General features: G+C 37.4%; 1 protein-coding gene across 3 annotated transcripts in view; it reads right to left on the bottom strand.

Moving 5' to 3' along the window:
- Positions 1–14,552, bottom strand: part of TOX (thymocyte selection associated high mobility group box) — a 295,083-nt gene that overhangs the window by 115,425 nt on the left and 165,106 nt on the right. For all 3 annotated transcript variants that reach the window (XM_074318657.2, XM_019756956.3, XM_074318658.2), the window contains one exon: positions 12,810–13,052. In XM_074318657.2, the coding sequence (XP_074174758.1) occupies positions 12,810–13,052 (243 nt within the window). The remainder of the gene's footprint in view (positions 1–12,809; positions 13,053–14,552) is intronic.

Here is a 14,552-nt window from a genome sequence, read left to right as displayed (position 1 = left end):
ACCTCAGGAGGTAGCACCATCTTTCATGCGGAAGAGTTAATAATTTAAATTATTGGATTTTTTGGCAAATAGCTAACATTTTTTTATTAGCTAGAATGCTAATTTATTCAAAACAATAACTAGAGAACGTACTTAAACTATTAAGTACTGGAAATATTAATCTGGTATCTCACTTAACCTCCACAACCACAGAGTGATGCAAATACTATCATTGTCATATCATTATTTTTTCTCTTACAGTCAAGGAAACTGAGTCAGAGAGATCAAGTAATTTGTTAGTCACCCTGCAGAATTCCAAGCTCATGATTTTTTCACTGAACTATATGATCTGTCTTTTCCTCTACTCACTCTATCTGGTTATTATTATTTCAGCAATGTAAAAGTAAAGTGTGTTTATTTTGTTTTTAAAAAAAGGCAGAATTGTAAATGTTGTCTGGGCTGGCATGGCCAGCGTGAGCAGTGATCGCACCAAGCCCTTCAGACACACTCCATAGGAGAGAAGTAGGGGACAATCGATTCAATTAAGGCTTTCTACGAAAAGTTTTAGAGCCCTCACTGAGTGTGAGGCATAGCCCCTGACTCACCAGAAATGCAAGGTGACAAGTACCACAGTCTGCCTGCTTCGCCACCTACCAGTTGTCCACCTGTGTAACCTGCTTTTGAGTACTCTGTCCCCATTGGGTAAGATATGGATTACATCATCCTCTCCTGGCATGACTGTGGGGACTAAAGAGGGAACTATGTATAAGCTATGTGTGCCCGGGACCTGGCAAGAGCAGGTGTCTGATAAATGCCGCATGGTCGTTCTTAGGACGTTCCATGGAACATGAACACTAGTACCTAGAAAAGGAATGACAGATAGTGTAAGGAAAACCCAGACAAGCAGCTGTGGGGCTTCAGTGGGTAACAATACAGCTGACACGAAGTACATGTCTGGTTCTGCTTGAGGGCCTCAGATGCACAGACCTATTCAATCCTTATCATCAAAGAGAGAGGGGAGAGGTGAGAAAGTGAGGCACAGAGAGGTGAAGTCACTTGCCCACAGTCACATGCAGCCAGTGAGGGGCTGGGCAGGGTCCAACTCCAGGCTACTTCACCCCAGAACCGGGCAGCGTACAGACCACTCACACTGCTTCTCACGACCCCGATGCCATTGGTTGGTTTCTGTAGATGACTACCACACTCCTGGGACAACTGAAGGACGGTACCATATTTGAAAACTCGATCTCATGTGGTCTCACATTTTCCACATGTTTCATATATGTTACCCTCATCTTCCCAAGTGAACTGTCAGCTCCTGGATTCTAACATTCACTACACATAACACCCAGCAGAACGGAGGCACAGTGAAGGCACTCCAAAAATGTGTGAGGAGTGGGGTATAATGTACAGTGAAGCTCAGCTTCAGAGAATGCAGAGTGTCTGCTATTTGCTGGGAAAGGCGGGCTAGCCTCACCTGCTGCTCTAATTAGAAATGGGGCAGCTTTGGGGGAAAGACCAACCAACCACTGAAACAAGAAAGTACCCCAGGTAACCCAGGAGCTGTTAACCAAAGGTGCCAATTTGCATCTGTTTGGTGGGGGAATGGCCTGTATTGGCCACTGATACTCTCACAATGAGGTAAGAGTTCCAGACACACAAACACCATCAACGCATGAATCTGTAGCTGCATAGGTTCATGTAGAAAGACAGACAGAGGGGTACATAAATATAGATGTGAATAGCATAGTTTTATTCTATGTGAATAACCGTCACACTAGCTTCCTATTCCTGTTAATTGTTCAAAAGCTATATGTGTACCTCACAATAGAAAGGAAATGCTTTTAAATGCTGATAGTTTTGCTTGTCTTTTGATAGTTGCCATAATATAACCTTTATAAACCTACCATCTTAAAAATTGAAGAGGAGCTTATGTTTCTTCCAGAGCATTTTCAAGTTTCACAACATATGAAATATGGTCTTATTGCAATTTGGTAAACCATTATTTATGTCTGCTGGTTAGCAGAGAATGTGATTAAATATTCAAGTCATACAAATATGAAAAATTTTAATAGTGTAATATTTTGGGGGGTGTTGAATAATATTTTGTTAAAGGCAAACAAGATTTTAATTTAAAAACTCCTTACATGTTAAAGAATATAATACTTTTAATAATACTTTTCAAATGTAACACATTTTGAGGAAATTTCTTGCCTATCAAAAATAGAATTACTATCCTGAGTTGCAAAAAGGAGTTTAATCCTTGTTTTGTCAGATAGTGCTTAGATTTCCCTGAGGAATTTGTACATCCCATTAAATTCAGAGAAATTCAACTATCAATTCTGTTACATATTTATCAAAACGCTAAATATATTTATTAGGTGAAGGAAAAAAAAAAGACCTGTTCTCTGGATGATTATGGCATTTGTGATATTTTAAATGATCCAAAACAAGAATGTTGAATAGAATATTTTAACAACTGTACCAAATGGTCAAAGACCCTGAAGTACTTCATGCCTTTTCTCCAATGGAGTGTGTGTCGCTTTTGGCAGAGAAAAGTATATAAATGGCTAATATAAAAAGACAAACATTATGTTCCTGGAGGTAATGCTTGTCTATATAGAGAACCCAGAACTTTCAAACTGGAAAAAACTGAAATGGAAAAAAAAAACGAAAAAAAAGCCCTGCTCTTAAAATGTTCCCGTATGCTCTAGATAAGAATAGTTAATGAATAATGAAGGAAGTGGTATCTTGAAGTGAGACTGCCTCATTGTTCTCCTGAAAAGCATTTTCGGCTAATTCTCCTATGACTCCATAACTAAATGGGTTTATAACGAAGCATTTTAATGTTAATAATCTATTTGCACAAATCAAACAAACAGCAAGTCAAAGATTGAATCATTTTGTAATAATACAAAAAATCGACACTGGTCATGTGGGCCAGTGTTTAATAGACATTAATTCTCCACATTGCTCATTCTGCCCTCAAGGTTTTAGGAGACTGGACAGAAATATGTTTCTTTAGAAGTCTAGTAATTTTACTTATAATTTTTCTCTATAAGAATAGCTCTACTCAGAAAATAAAAGTATGCATCGCAAAAAGATCCACTATGCATTGTAATTAATTGCCATACATATCAATTTAATAGTGGCATAGGTTAGAAATAATTAGAAGTTAAGTATTATGGCTACAATATTAGATGTAAGCTTAGGATCCAAATTCATTTAGCTCTATTGAAAGTATTATAGCAGGCTAATTTAGACCCTGTGACACATGACATTATATGTTTTTAGAAACCGGAATATTTGTATCATTTTAGAAGACTGCACAACTGCCTAGAAGTGTAGCATTAAAAGCAATTATTGGTCTTGTACTGTCTGGGGAAAATACAAGGGTTTCAATGGGGACAAAAGAGTTCATCTATTCCATCGGAAATTGTTATTGAGGTCCTACTATGTGCCGTGCACTACTTCTAACATGGTTGTCAATCATTTCCATATAAAGTATCAACGCTGAAACCAAATAAGCTCTCAGGGTGCTTAGGTCCTCTTTTTTTGTAAAAAGCTTACCAGGCAGTGACAGGGAACAAGGAAGTTTCATTTCCATGGAAGGGCGTGTCTTGAATTAATGCCAAAAGGCACGGAAGGAAAGAGGAAGCAAGAATGACAGGTGTGAAGTGCTTGGCTCAAGGCCTGATTTATAGTCAGGACTTGATACACGAAGTGTTATCATTATTATTTATAGTAGAGGGGTGAGGATGGCACAATTGCTGGACCTGAAATGAGGAGGAGAAGCAAGCAATGAGCATGCAGTTGGAGAAAGGGCCAGGCGAGGGCTGCGTTCAGTCAGACGGAGCGCTCAGGAACACGATTTCTCTACTGAACAGGCTTCTGTTCTAACTTGCTGTTTATTCTTCCCACTCCCAACTCCTTTTCACACAGGTTCTGTGCTGCGTTTCCCAAACTCCCCCTCAACACTTCAGGAAACATTTTATTAACAGTTTGGAGGTTATAGCTAGTGACAAACCTCACTGCCAGGGCCTGGGGAGTCTGAGTTATGGGCCTAGTTAGAATGTTTGTCCAAGGACAATTATGAGTCCATAACTCTATTTTTCTTCTCTCTCTTTGTTTGCTAAGGACTATTTAAATAATGGACACCCCAGCAGAAAAAAAGATGACTTGAAGAATAACCCCATGATGGCCTTCCCAGATGTGTGCCTTTAGGATGTGAAATGAGTTACACAGAAACAAGATGGGAAACTGCTGGCTAAATACCGGTACAGCAAGGAACACACTGTGGGCATGATCGATGGGTCAAAAATTAAATATGTCAGCAATCAATGATGCTATTAAAAAGAACCTATCATAAAACGTCCATGAGGGGATGGAGAATTATTTGAAAAATTCAGAAATTAATCTGTAACCTCAGGCTCTACTTGGAGCTCGGCTTCTCATTGTGGCCCTCATTCCTTAAGATCACAAATTTAAAAAAAAAAAGAAAAGTTAATTTGATTTAAAAGTTGAAAAATATGACCTTTGAGGAAAGATGAAAAGAATTGGGGTTATTTGGGCCAGGTAAAACACAACTGTAGGATTGACTTAATGTCAAATTTTGAATCAACTGTTCTCCAAGCATTCAGACGTCTGAAGCAGACAAAGTAGGCTGAAATTGCAGTAAGAGATTTTAGTTTAACTTTAATAAGGAACTTCCTGGAAGAAATCTAAATCTCTTACTGCAATTTAACTTAATGTTACAAGGTTAATTAAACACAAACAGGCTACCAAGGAAAGTTGTGGAATCTTGGCTCTTAGATAGAAAACCACATATCTTAAATGGTTTAAGTTTACTCCTGCCTGGAATTAAGAGACTGGAATGAATAACTCCCAGAGTTTGCTTATAGTATATTATATAACTGGTTTTATAGCTTTTTAACTTCTTCCATGCATGGGTGAGGCCCACATCCATATGAACTCCAGGGCTGAATCAAAAGTACAACAAGCCCTATATACAAAGTGAATCTTGAGTTTTCTTACTTGGCATAAGAAAGGAAAAGTGTTATTTTTAAATTGGCTCCTTTCCTGAACACTATTAAGGAGAACTCTGGTTTGGAAAAATATTTTATTACAGCACTAAAAGATAGTCCCAAATCATTAACATACTGAGTCCATTGAACTGCTTATCAATACCACATTCAAAGTCGTGTGTTTTGAGCAAAGAAAGGGCTTAAGTAGAGCTTTATAACTAACCACAAACAACGCTTATTTTTGGCCTTATTAGGAATTTGACATTAAAAAAACCCAACCCAAACCACACACTTTTATTATATATGGTCAAAAATAAGAACAAAAAAACCAGCCCAATGTTTTCACAGTACTAAAGTGGTTTAATACATTGCTCTCATGTGCTGCCATATTCAAAAAAGGATAATTTGTGGGGGAAAAAAACACACACAAAACAGGCTGCAATTGCTAAACATTTGATGAATTGTGGCATAATGCTAAATAATTATTCTCCCTCTTTCTTCTTCTGTCAAAATGGGCAAAATCATTTCTTTTTATTGCTTCCCCCCCATTTTTTAAAAGAAACAAACCACTGTGACATCCATTCCAGTTTAAACGAAAGCATCTATTATTCTATATCTAAAAGGGGCTGACATCATCACCATGTCCTGAAAGATATTTAGCTCTAGTCCACTGCTACATACTTTGTGCATTACATGAAATAAAATATCTCAAGATTTTGAAAATATTTATTTTAAAAATAGCAATCAAATTGTCTGTAATCACATTTTCTGCTTGGCTTTGAAAGCTACATTATTCAATATGCCAGTGGTCCTTTCCATAATGGTAACATATTAGAAATTCATGCTGCTCTAATACATTTGACTTCCTTGATGGAACAGCACTCCCTATAGACCCAAAGGAACACTCCAGCTTCAGTGTTGTGTTCTTGCACTCTACCTACTGAAGTGATGGTTGGTTGTCAAAACAGTTGTACAGTGGCCTTTGAATGCAAAGTGTGCCATGACTGAATGCTAAAAATGACAATAAATCTGAGTACATACATTAAGCTTGCTTTTGTTGCCTGGAAAAATAAGGCATTTGGGAAATAGACCCCCCAATTTTATTGCTTTTAACATCTTTTTTCCATTTTAAACTCCAGAACTGGAAATTTGAAGCATTCAAATAAATCGAAATCTCCTTTGTTGCTTTTTTCATTGTAAATTTTCTATAATGTGTCATTAGGAACCACACTCTACAAAAAGCCCAGGTCCTAAATGCATCCTTTCTGCGAGGCCATTCTAAAACTTTGCACGGTTTTTCTTTGTATGAAAGAGCTTCTGTTGACTGCACAAAGAACAAGCGATCGCCAGGCAGTGAGGCTTGGATGACTTTATACAAGGTTGTATTTTGCCTTCCACCAATCCATGATTAACCCAGCAGTGAATGTACCATAGTGCAGAGAAAAAGGAGAGGCTCTCGATTTGGGTTTGTAGGAATCAAAGGATTTTTCTGAAACCATGAATACTTAATACGGACATTTTCTTATTCCACCTTTCTCCCAAAATGGTTCTATAGTTTCTTTTTAACCTGAAAACACAGCCCATTCTCACAAAGCGATGTCATTTTCTTCTTAATGGCAGAATAACATTTTCTACCCCCCCAAAATGTTCTGTTCTATAGATTCAAATATCTTAATAACTGATTGGGCGTTGGAGGTACAGGTAAAATACTGAGAAAGCTAAAGTGACGGTAGGAAAAAATTACTAAATAACTAAAGTGACAAGCTGAGTGAGTTGTGACTCTGGATCACAGTTGTGAGTTGTGACTCTGGATCACAGTTGTTTGGTCAATGGAGAATGAATCGTAGCAAAATGCTAGCCCTGGGAAGGATCTCAGAGATCAACTACTCTTGTGGTTTTCCATCTTCTTGGGGATCAGAATCCTTTGTCCAAGGGAACTTTTATAACAAATGTGAACAAGTGAGACCAGTAAGAACACAGCCCCTCTGGCTGATTCCTGGTTCGCTCGGACTCCAAGAAGTTCAATTTGGAGCCCCTCATCTAGCCTAACCCCCCACCACCACTGGTGACAGGCGGGGTGCAATGAATTGCCCATGGCTAGCACGATAGACTCTCATTCCAGGGTTCTTCTAATCAGATTCCACTCTCTGATCAATTACCCACTATCAAAATAACTCAGGAGAATTTTGAGAAAATGGAACTTTTGCACATTGGGTCATGAATGGCTGTTTAACTTGGACCTAGAGTATCAGAGCTAATTGGCACTTATTCGACAGTGTATACTAATAGAAAGTCTACCTTGTTTTATAGCCTGGTCTTGGAAAATAGGGACATGAAGAAAATGGAATCTTTTTAAAGTGCCAGAAATCTAACTTGTTGCAGGAATCCTGACTGACTACTACTGTAACATAAAATGACACAGGCAAAAATATACAAAAAGGAAGTGGGGGAAATTTGGGAAGGAAGAAATTTCAACCTGTGTTTTTCAACCTGTGATGGCAAATTTTAGAAGGCAATCTAGATATTCTACCCTGGTGAATTTTTTATCAGAAAGGGATTCCTACTGAATATATATAGTACCTACTGCATAACGACACTACTTTACAGATATTAACTACTTTAAGGATCACAATAGTATGGGATTAAATATCATATTATACCCATTTTATAGATAAGGAAACTGAGGAACAGAAAGGTTATATAGTGGCAGTTCCAGAATATGAACTAAGGCCATCTGGGCCGAAGATGTTGATTTTAATTACAATGGTTTACAAGGACACTCAATAAAAAGTAAAGACTTCTTTGGTAGGCTTTTTGCTGTCTTTTTTTTTCTTTTTTTTTGACAGAAGTGAAGAAGATTAAGGATTAAAGTATAAATAACTCTTGTGGAAAACCATCTCTCTCTCATGCATTTTAACTTCTCCAGAACAGTAATATAAGCTTGCTTTTCCTATTTTATTTAACAAACTTATATAATGCTTGCAATGTGCCAACCACTAAACAATTCTTAAATATTCATTTAACCCTATAAGGTAAAGACTATTATTATCCTTGTTTTTAAGATAAGGAAGCTGGGGTATTTACTGCCTGAGCCACTGAGCAAGTCACTTAACCATTCTGACCCTCTATTTTCCATTTTTAAAATTGGGAGAATAATATTCATTCAGATATTGATTTCTAATGGACTAAATTTTTATATCTAATATATTAGACATTTGTAGGAAATACTGAATCAGTGAAATTGTATCAGTCATATTGCCATTCATTGGACATAAGAGACAAGAAAATTTATCTTTAAAATAAAATCTCAAAAAAGATTGCATATTATATTATTAGGTTGGTACAAAAGTAATGGTGGTTTTTGCAATTATTTTCACCTTTTTTTTTTTTTAAAGATTTTATTGGGGAAGGGGAACAGGACTTTATTGGGGAACAGTGTGTACTTCCAGGACTTTTTTCCAAGTCAAGTTGTCCTTTCAATCTTAGTTGTGGAGGGCGCAGCTCAGCTCCAGGTCCAGTTGCCGTTTTCTAGTTGCAGGGGCACAGCCCACCATCCCTTGTGGGACTCGAGGAATTGAACTGGCAACCTTGTGGTTGAGAGCCCACTGGCCCATTTGGGAATTGAAGCGGCAGCGTTCGGAGTTAGGAGCACGGAGCTCTAACTGCCTGAGCCACCGGACCGGCCCCTATTTTTACCCTTTTAAATCACATTTACTTTTGCACCAACCTAATAATTTATATTGTATAAAATAGTAACATATATAATATATGTGTATGATGATGCATATATATTAAGCATTACAATAACTTCTAAAATATATATAACACCTAAATGAAAACTAAAATACTTTCACCTTTTTGATCCATTCAAATTCTAAAATTCCATCATGTGAAAACACTAACACAAAAATGCAAGTGTCATCCTAACAGCAAAAGATAGCTTTAATAACATTGAAGAGCTTTTGGAAAATAAAATTGGAAAGAGTTGAGCCTATATATAAATCTACCTACGGTGGCTTATACTCACAGAATTTTAAAATTTAGAGCAAGTTCATTATTTAGAATCTACAAGTGCTAGCTTTTGTTAGTTATTCCCCTATTATAGGTGATTTTGAAAGAACTCAGAAAGAGCAATGTCATTTCTAGGTGGGCAGCTTTTACATGCTGATTTCTGTAGCCATAATTTCCTTGTCTATATCAGCATCGATGACCTACATTGTGTACTATTCATATATATATTTCAACAATTGGCAGGCCAATCAGTAGTTTGTTAAATTTTGTCATCGCATTAGACATGAGCAAGTTGCTAAGGAAAGAGTTTTAGCCAGTTTTTACAAAGAAGCGTGAAGAGACTATTTTAGAGTCGTAAATTTCCTTTTAAAGAAAGTAATCCCTTAGTGCTTTTTAAATGTAAAACATGGTGATGTGAAGCGTTGTTCATCTTCCGATCCATATAATTGGGGATGATGTGAAAACAGCTTAGCAGCCCATCTTTCTATTCTCACTGTCACCACCTTGTGTATTTCCTCAACACCCTTTGCCCAAGTTATGACAACAGACTACTCAGACTTTCTACACCTCCAGTTTCTTACCACTGCTATCCATCCAGGGAGGTGCCAGAAGAAATTTCCTACAACACTGCTGTCTTAATGTTTTTGCGTTGAGTAAAAACAGCCAATGATTGTTCAGAATCCATCATATCAAGTCCACAGTCCTTTGGTTGGTTGTTGAAGCCTTTGGTCAAATCTCTTAATTTAAAATATTCAAACTGCTTTTCAATTGCTCTCCAATATACCTTTTCTTTCCTCATTGTTTGTCAAAATCAAAACCATCTTCCGAGCCCTGACTGCAGTCCAACCTTTTCCACCAAATTTTATAAACTACCCAAACCAGATTACTATAATCTCTTACAACTTGAAATTCCTATTGGGTTCATGGCCAGTAATACTGACTTGAGCGTTTCGCTTGGTCTAATTGCTTTGTGTTTCACTCTAATTGTTTCTTTCCTACTGATTCATGTTTTTGTTTTACCCCCTGTAATATATAAGCTCCTAAAGGACAGTGACCATGTCTTATCAATCATTTGAGCCCTTTGTATCATTTACACCATGGCAAGTGTTTAAAATGTACACACTGATGAATGGCATTGTAGAAACATAACAAGTCAAAGGAATGAGGAGACTCCCGTATAGCTGACCCTTCCAACTTTGTTAGATTTCTATTGCAACTCTATAGTGTATCAAACTCTGGTGCTTGGAATCCAGCCGAGATCCAAGTCTTGAAACAGGACCCTGTTTCACAATAAATTTAATCTCCAAATCTACTTTCTCCAAGACCATTCTGGCTTAAAAAATGGGGTTAATAGAGATTTAATGTTAGAATCAACACCATTAACTAGACTTATGCTGTCCAATACAGTAGCCACTAGATACATGTGGCTACTTTAAACATAAAATAATAAAAATGCAATAAAATCAACTTAGTCTCTCATTCACACCAGCGGCATTTACAGTAGCCAATGACTACTGTTACTGGACACTATGGGTAACAGAAAAGCCATCATCACAGAAAGTTCTATTGGACAGCGCTGAAGCTTATTCAAAGCCTCACCAGGATGGGCATTATTTGTTGGAGTAGCTTTTTATCTACAGCGTAAAATGACAAGACCAGCACTGTGAGTAGATAAAATAGATGCCTACCTCAGAACGTGGTTTGAGAGGAATTGGGAAGGCTCGCCAACCTGTCAAAAACTGTGCTAGATTCACCTTGCCAAGAACCAGAATGGCAAATTAGAGCTTCTTTCCCTCAGTGTAGGCCACTTGGGGCCCCTCTGCCTTGGAAAGCTTTAAAAGTTCCAAGGGAAATCCAATGCAAAGGGAAAATATCCATGTTTGGTTTTTGACAGTCGGTTGGGTGGGGAAAGCATAAAGAAATTTGGATGAGCCATAGCTCCTGAGAGGTTAGAAGAAAGTACAGGGAGGAAGGGGCTAGAAAATGGCATGTTTCACAGCTAGGTTCTATCCTGAGCACCATTTGGGAATGAAGTGATAGCCATGGATAGGAAATCTGGGAAAATCCCACATGCATATTTACGGAAGTTGCACAAGCATCTCTTAAAGAGCAACTGGTGTATTGAGTGGGTCCTAGGAATGCTAAAAAGGCAATTATATAAAGGAAAAAATTGGGGAACCTAAACTATATACTTGAATATCTTGTTATTCTTCCTATGGTCCAACCCATTCCCATTATGGGGAGGGAACATAGCAGACAAGACTGGTATTTTACACACCGTGTAAATGCACACTTCCTCTCCTTTTTAGTGAATGGGGGCGCCTATAAGGCCTGACCTTGGAGGTCTTATTGCTTCATGAACTGGGTCTAAAGTCTTAGCCCAAAGAAGAATAGGCTGTGATTTTCAAGGTGACTACTTTGACATGTAATACGTTATTCAGATTTACACATTGAGTATGTGTGTTTAAAAATTCATGTTCCACTTTATGAAGTCATAGTTAATACTCTTAGGATAAATTTATACAGGTGGAATATAATATAAAATACTGGGGCAACAGTGCTGACAGTTCTCCCCCTGCTAGTACCAGGAACCTGCTTTCCTCTTGGTCACCCAGCTAGCCGCAGTTCTGAGGAGAATCTGTACATTATCCTGACATTAGTCTCTGGGCTTCATTCCCTAGAAAATCTACTGCGGGGTTTCTTCTGACACTAGTTCTACCCCCCACTTATGTTCATGATTGACAGAAAAAACTTCTTGTGAAGTCATTAACTTTAGAGATACATCCCCAAATGAGTTAGATAAGTGATAATACGAAATGCTTTCCTATCAGAAACAACATACTATGAACAAGTTAACCAATTTGTTCATTGTGAACTTGATGGCACTGTTTAGTGACTTACGAAAATGAAAATGGAGTTGGAGTGTTAAGTGATTGAACAACGGAAACCAAAGAGTGCTAATTCAAAGTCCCTGTTAACCTGGGAGAGAGTTTTATGACATGGTAAAAAGCTCTGCCCTTAGCCATATGCTACTGAAAATATTTTTCACTACTTTAGATATAGATGGAGAAATTAAGTTTTTAGATGACATGAAAATCAGAAGGAAAGATTTTATGATAAGTCCGCGTTTCTCAAGCATGGAGTTCTCATTAAAAATACAGACCCCTGGACTCCCTGGGTTGTGGCTGGGAATTTAATATTTGCTAGTTTTCTTGGTGATACACATTCCCACTAAATTTGAGAAGTGTAGGATATTAGAAGACTCTGAGCGACGACAGTTCCAATAGACTGAAATATGTTAATGGGGATAAATTTTGAACATCAGAATTACACCTTCAAAATAAAAATGAAAATTGTTTCCTTGCTTGCCTATCATGTAAATGTGTGGAATTTGAGAATGGAAAATAGGGTAGAAACCAAGTTTCACAGCGGTTCCTCTTCAGAATATGTGGGGGTCTCGCTTGTGGTGAGGAACCCTGAACTAGGCGAGAAGTGGCACCTTTTAAGATAACTTTTTATCTGAAAGCTAGTAAGGCAGTTTAACTCCATGAGAGGACAGTCAAATATGAGTGATCAAACATGTACTTAATTGATTTTGCCTAGACTTAAATATATAACATGGAAAATTGCTTTAGGGTTTTATAGGACCCTAAACATTTTCCATGGCTAAAAACTTATTCCAAGTTTCAGAATGCGGTGTTACTACAATTTAAAGCTTCTTCCATTAAATTAGACCTTGCCCTCACTAGGTCCCATCTCTCATTCCCCACTACAAATACGTAAGCAGGTTCTTACCACAGAAATGGAGTTAGTAAGCAATGCTCCCTCTTGTCCCAGCATATTGGAGACAGTGATTTCAGGTAGGTCCATGTTTTGTGGATGAAATGGTAGCAGGCCATTATGGTTCATTGGGTGACACAGAGAGTGGTAACCAGTTTCGACTTCATTCAGATGCACCAGCGAGTGGTCAGGAAGGGAAGGAGGAGTGATTGGTGGAATGTTAAAGTCTTCACTTTCCAAGCTTGGACCAGGGTAGGACTGCAAAAACAATAGTGATATGATTGCAAATTATTATCTCCTTCTTCCTTCTCATGAACAAACACACATGACCCCTTCAGATATTATTACAATCAGCATTATGGATTTGTAAAAGACGTTTCAAACACTTAGATTATCCTGCGGCAATTTCACTATTATGCAGGGAAGAAATCCTCTCTAAGGCATATCCATCTCTCATACAAAGAGTGCTTCCATTAGGCAGTTTCATTTTTCCAAGAAGCTGAGCTCAAACAGATTTCAAGAGTCCCATTAAAATTTTCCAGAGTTAATCTAGCTGAATACTTTTTTTTTTCATAAGAATTGTGGGGAAGGAAGGCAATGTATAAAATTAATGTTTGATCAAACATGTTTCATAGGACTCCCTACTGCTCAGATCATGAGATGTAATAAAATGAATTCCACAAGTACTAGGGCAATTTGTTTTTGGGTTTCGAAAAGCTATATGCTCACAACCGACAAAAGGAAAGTAATTAGTAGAGAAATAACTTAAGCATGTTGCATAAGTGCAGTTGCATAGAAAGTTTGATATATGAAAAAAAATCATTAAAAGCTATTTTTATCACAAAGATTATATCATTGAAATAATAAAGATTGCTTCCTTGACTTCTGATTACTTATATTTATTTGAATTTTCCCTAAAATTAATATTTAGTTTTGATAAATAATATCACAGTCATTTAAACTCAGTTAAGTCAGTTTTGAAAGGCAAAATAACAGTAATATTTTTATTACACTAATTTAGGAATAAAAGTCAATCAGTAAAATATGTAACATGTGCAACTTTTTTTTTCAGAAAGTAGCTTTAGATAAAAGAAGTGTGGGAGTAAAGAAGGAAGGAAAGATTATATGAGGAAACTCCTGTTTAAAAACAGAACATGGTAAATATTAAAGGTATAAAGAGGAATTGAATAGTATTAATAAAATATTGTTATCAATTAATATCAAGACACAGTGATATTGAGAAGTCCTTTATAGAGCAGGGATCCTAGTGTGAAAGGAAATAATTTTGGTCCAGATAATTCTTGCAAAGCCTGTCTTTCAAATTAAGCGAGTCTTCGTAGTGTTTGAGTGCGCGGGGAACAAGGCCTCACTTGTCTAACAGCACAGCGCCTGCTGAAGTGTGCAAGATTTGAAATGAGCAGGCAGAGGGTAGAGCCAAAGAAAGTAGTGTAAGGTATTCATTGGGTGTTCAGCCAATAAGCTTCATGCTCCTGCGTCCAAGTGCCTGGGGTTATTTTTTCCAGATGGCGTCTGTTTGTCTAACAGAAAGAAAATCTTCAAGTTGCACTTGCTAAATGTTGTACAACTTTTGATATATTTGTTTAGGTGCTGTCAGAAGACATGATGAAATGAAGAGCTACTTGGAACATCTGGAATCGAGACCTGGTCACATACAGGCACGTGTAGGTTAGAGACTGGGGGTAAATGAAGGAAATATTTGATTCATCGTCAGATCATTTTTCTTAAATATCTAAAGTT

This window comes from Rhinolophus sinicus, chromosome 7, assembly GCF_057876585.1.
Source record: "Rhinolophus sinicus isolate RSI-liver-muscle chromosome 7, RSI-T2T, whole genome shotgun sequence".
Classification (NCBI taxonomy): domain Eukaryota; kingdom Metazoa; phylum Chordata; class Mammalia; order Chiroptera; family Rhinolophidae; genus Rhinolophus; species Rhinolophus sinicus.
Note: the sequence above shows the minus strand (reverse complement) of the source record. Positions and strands in the feature narration are given on the sequence as shown.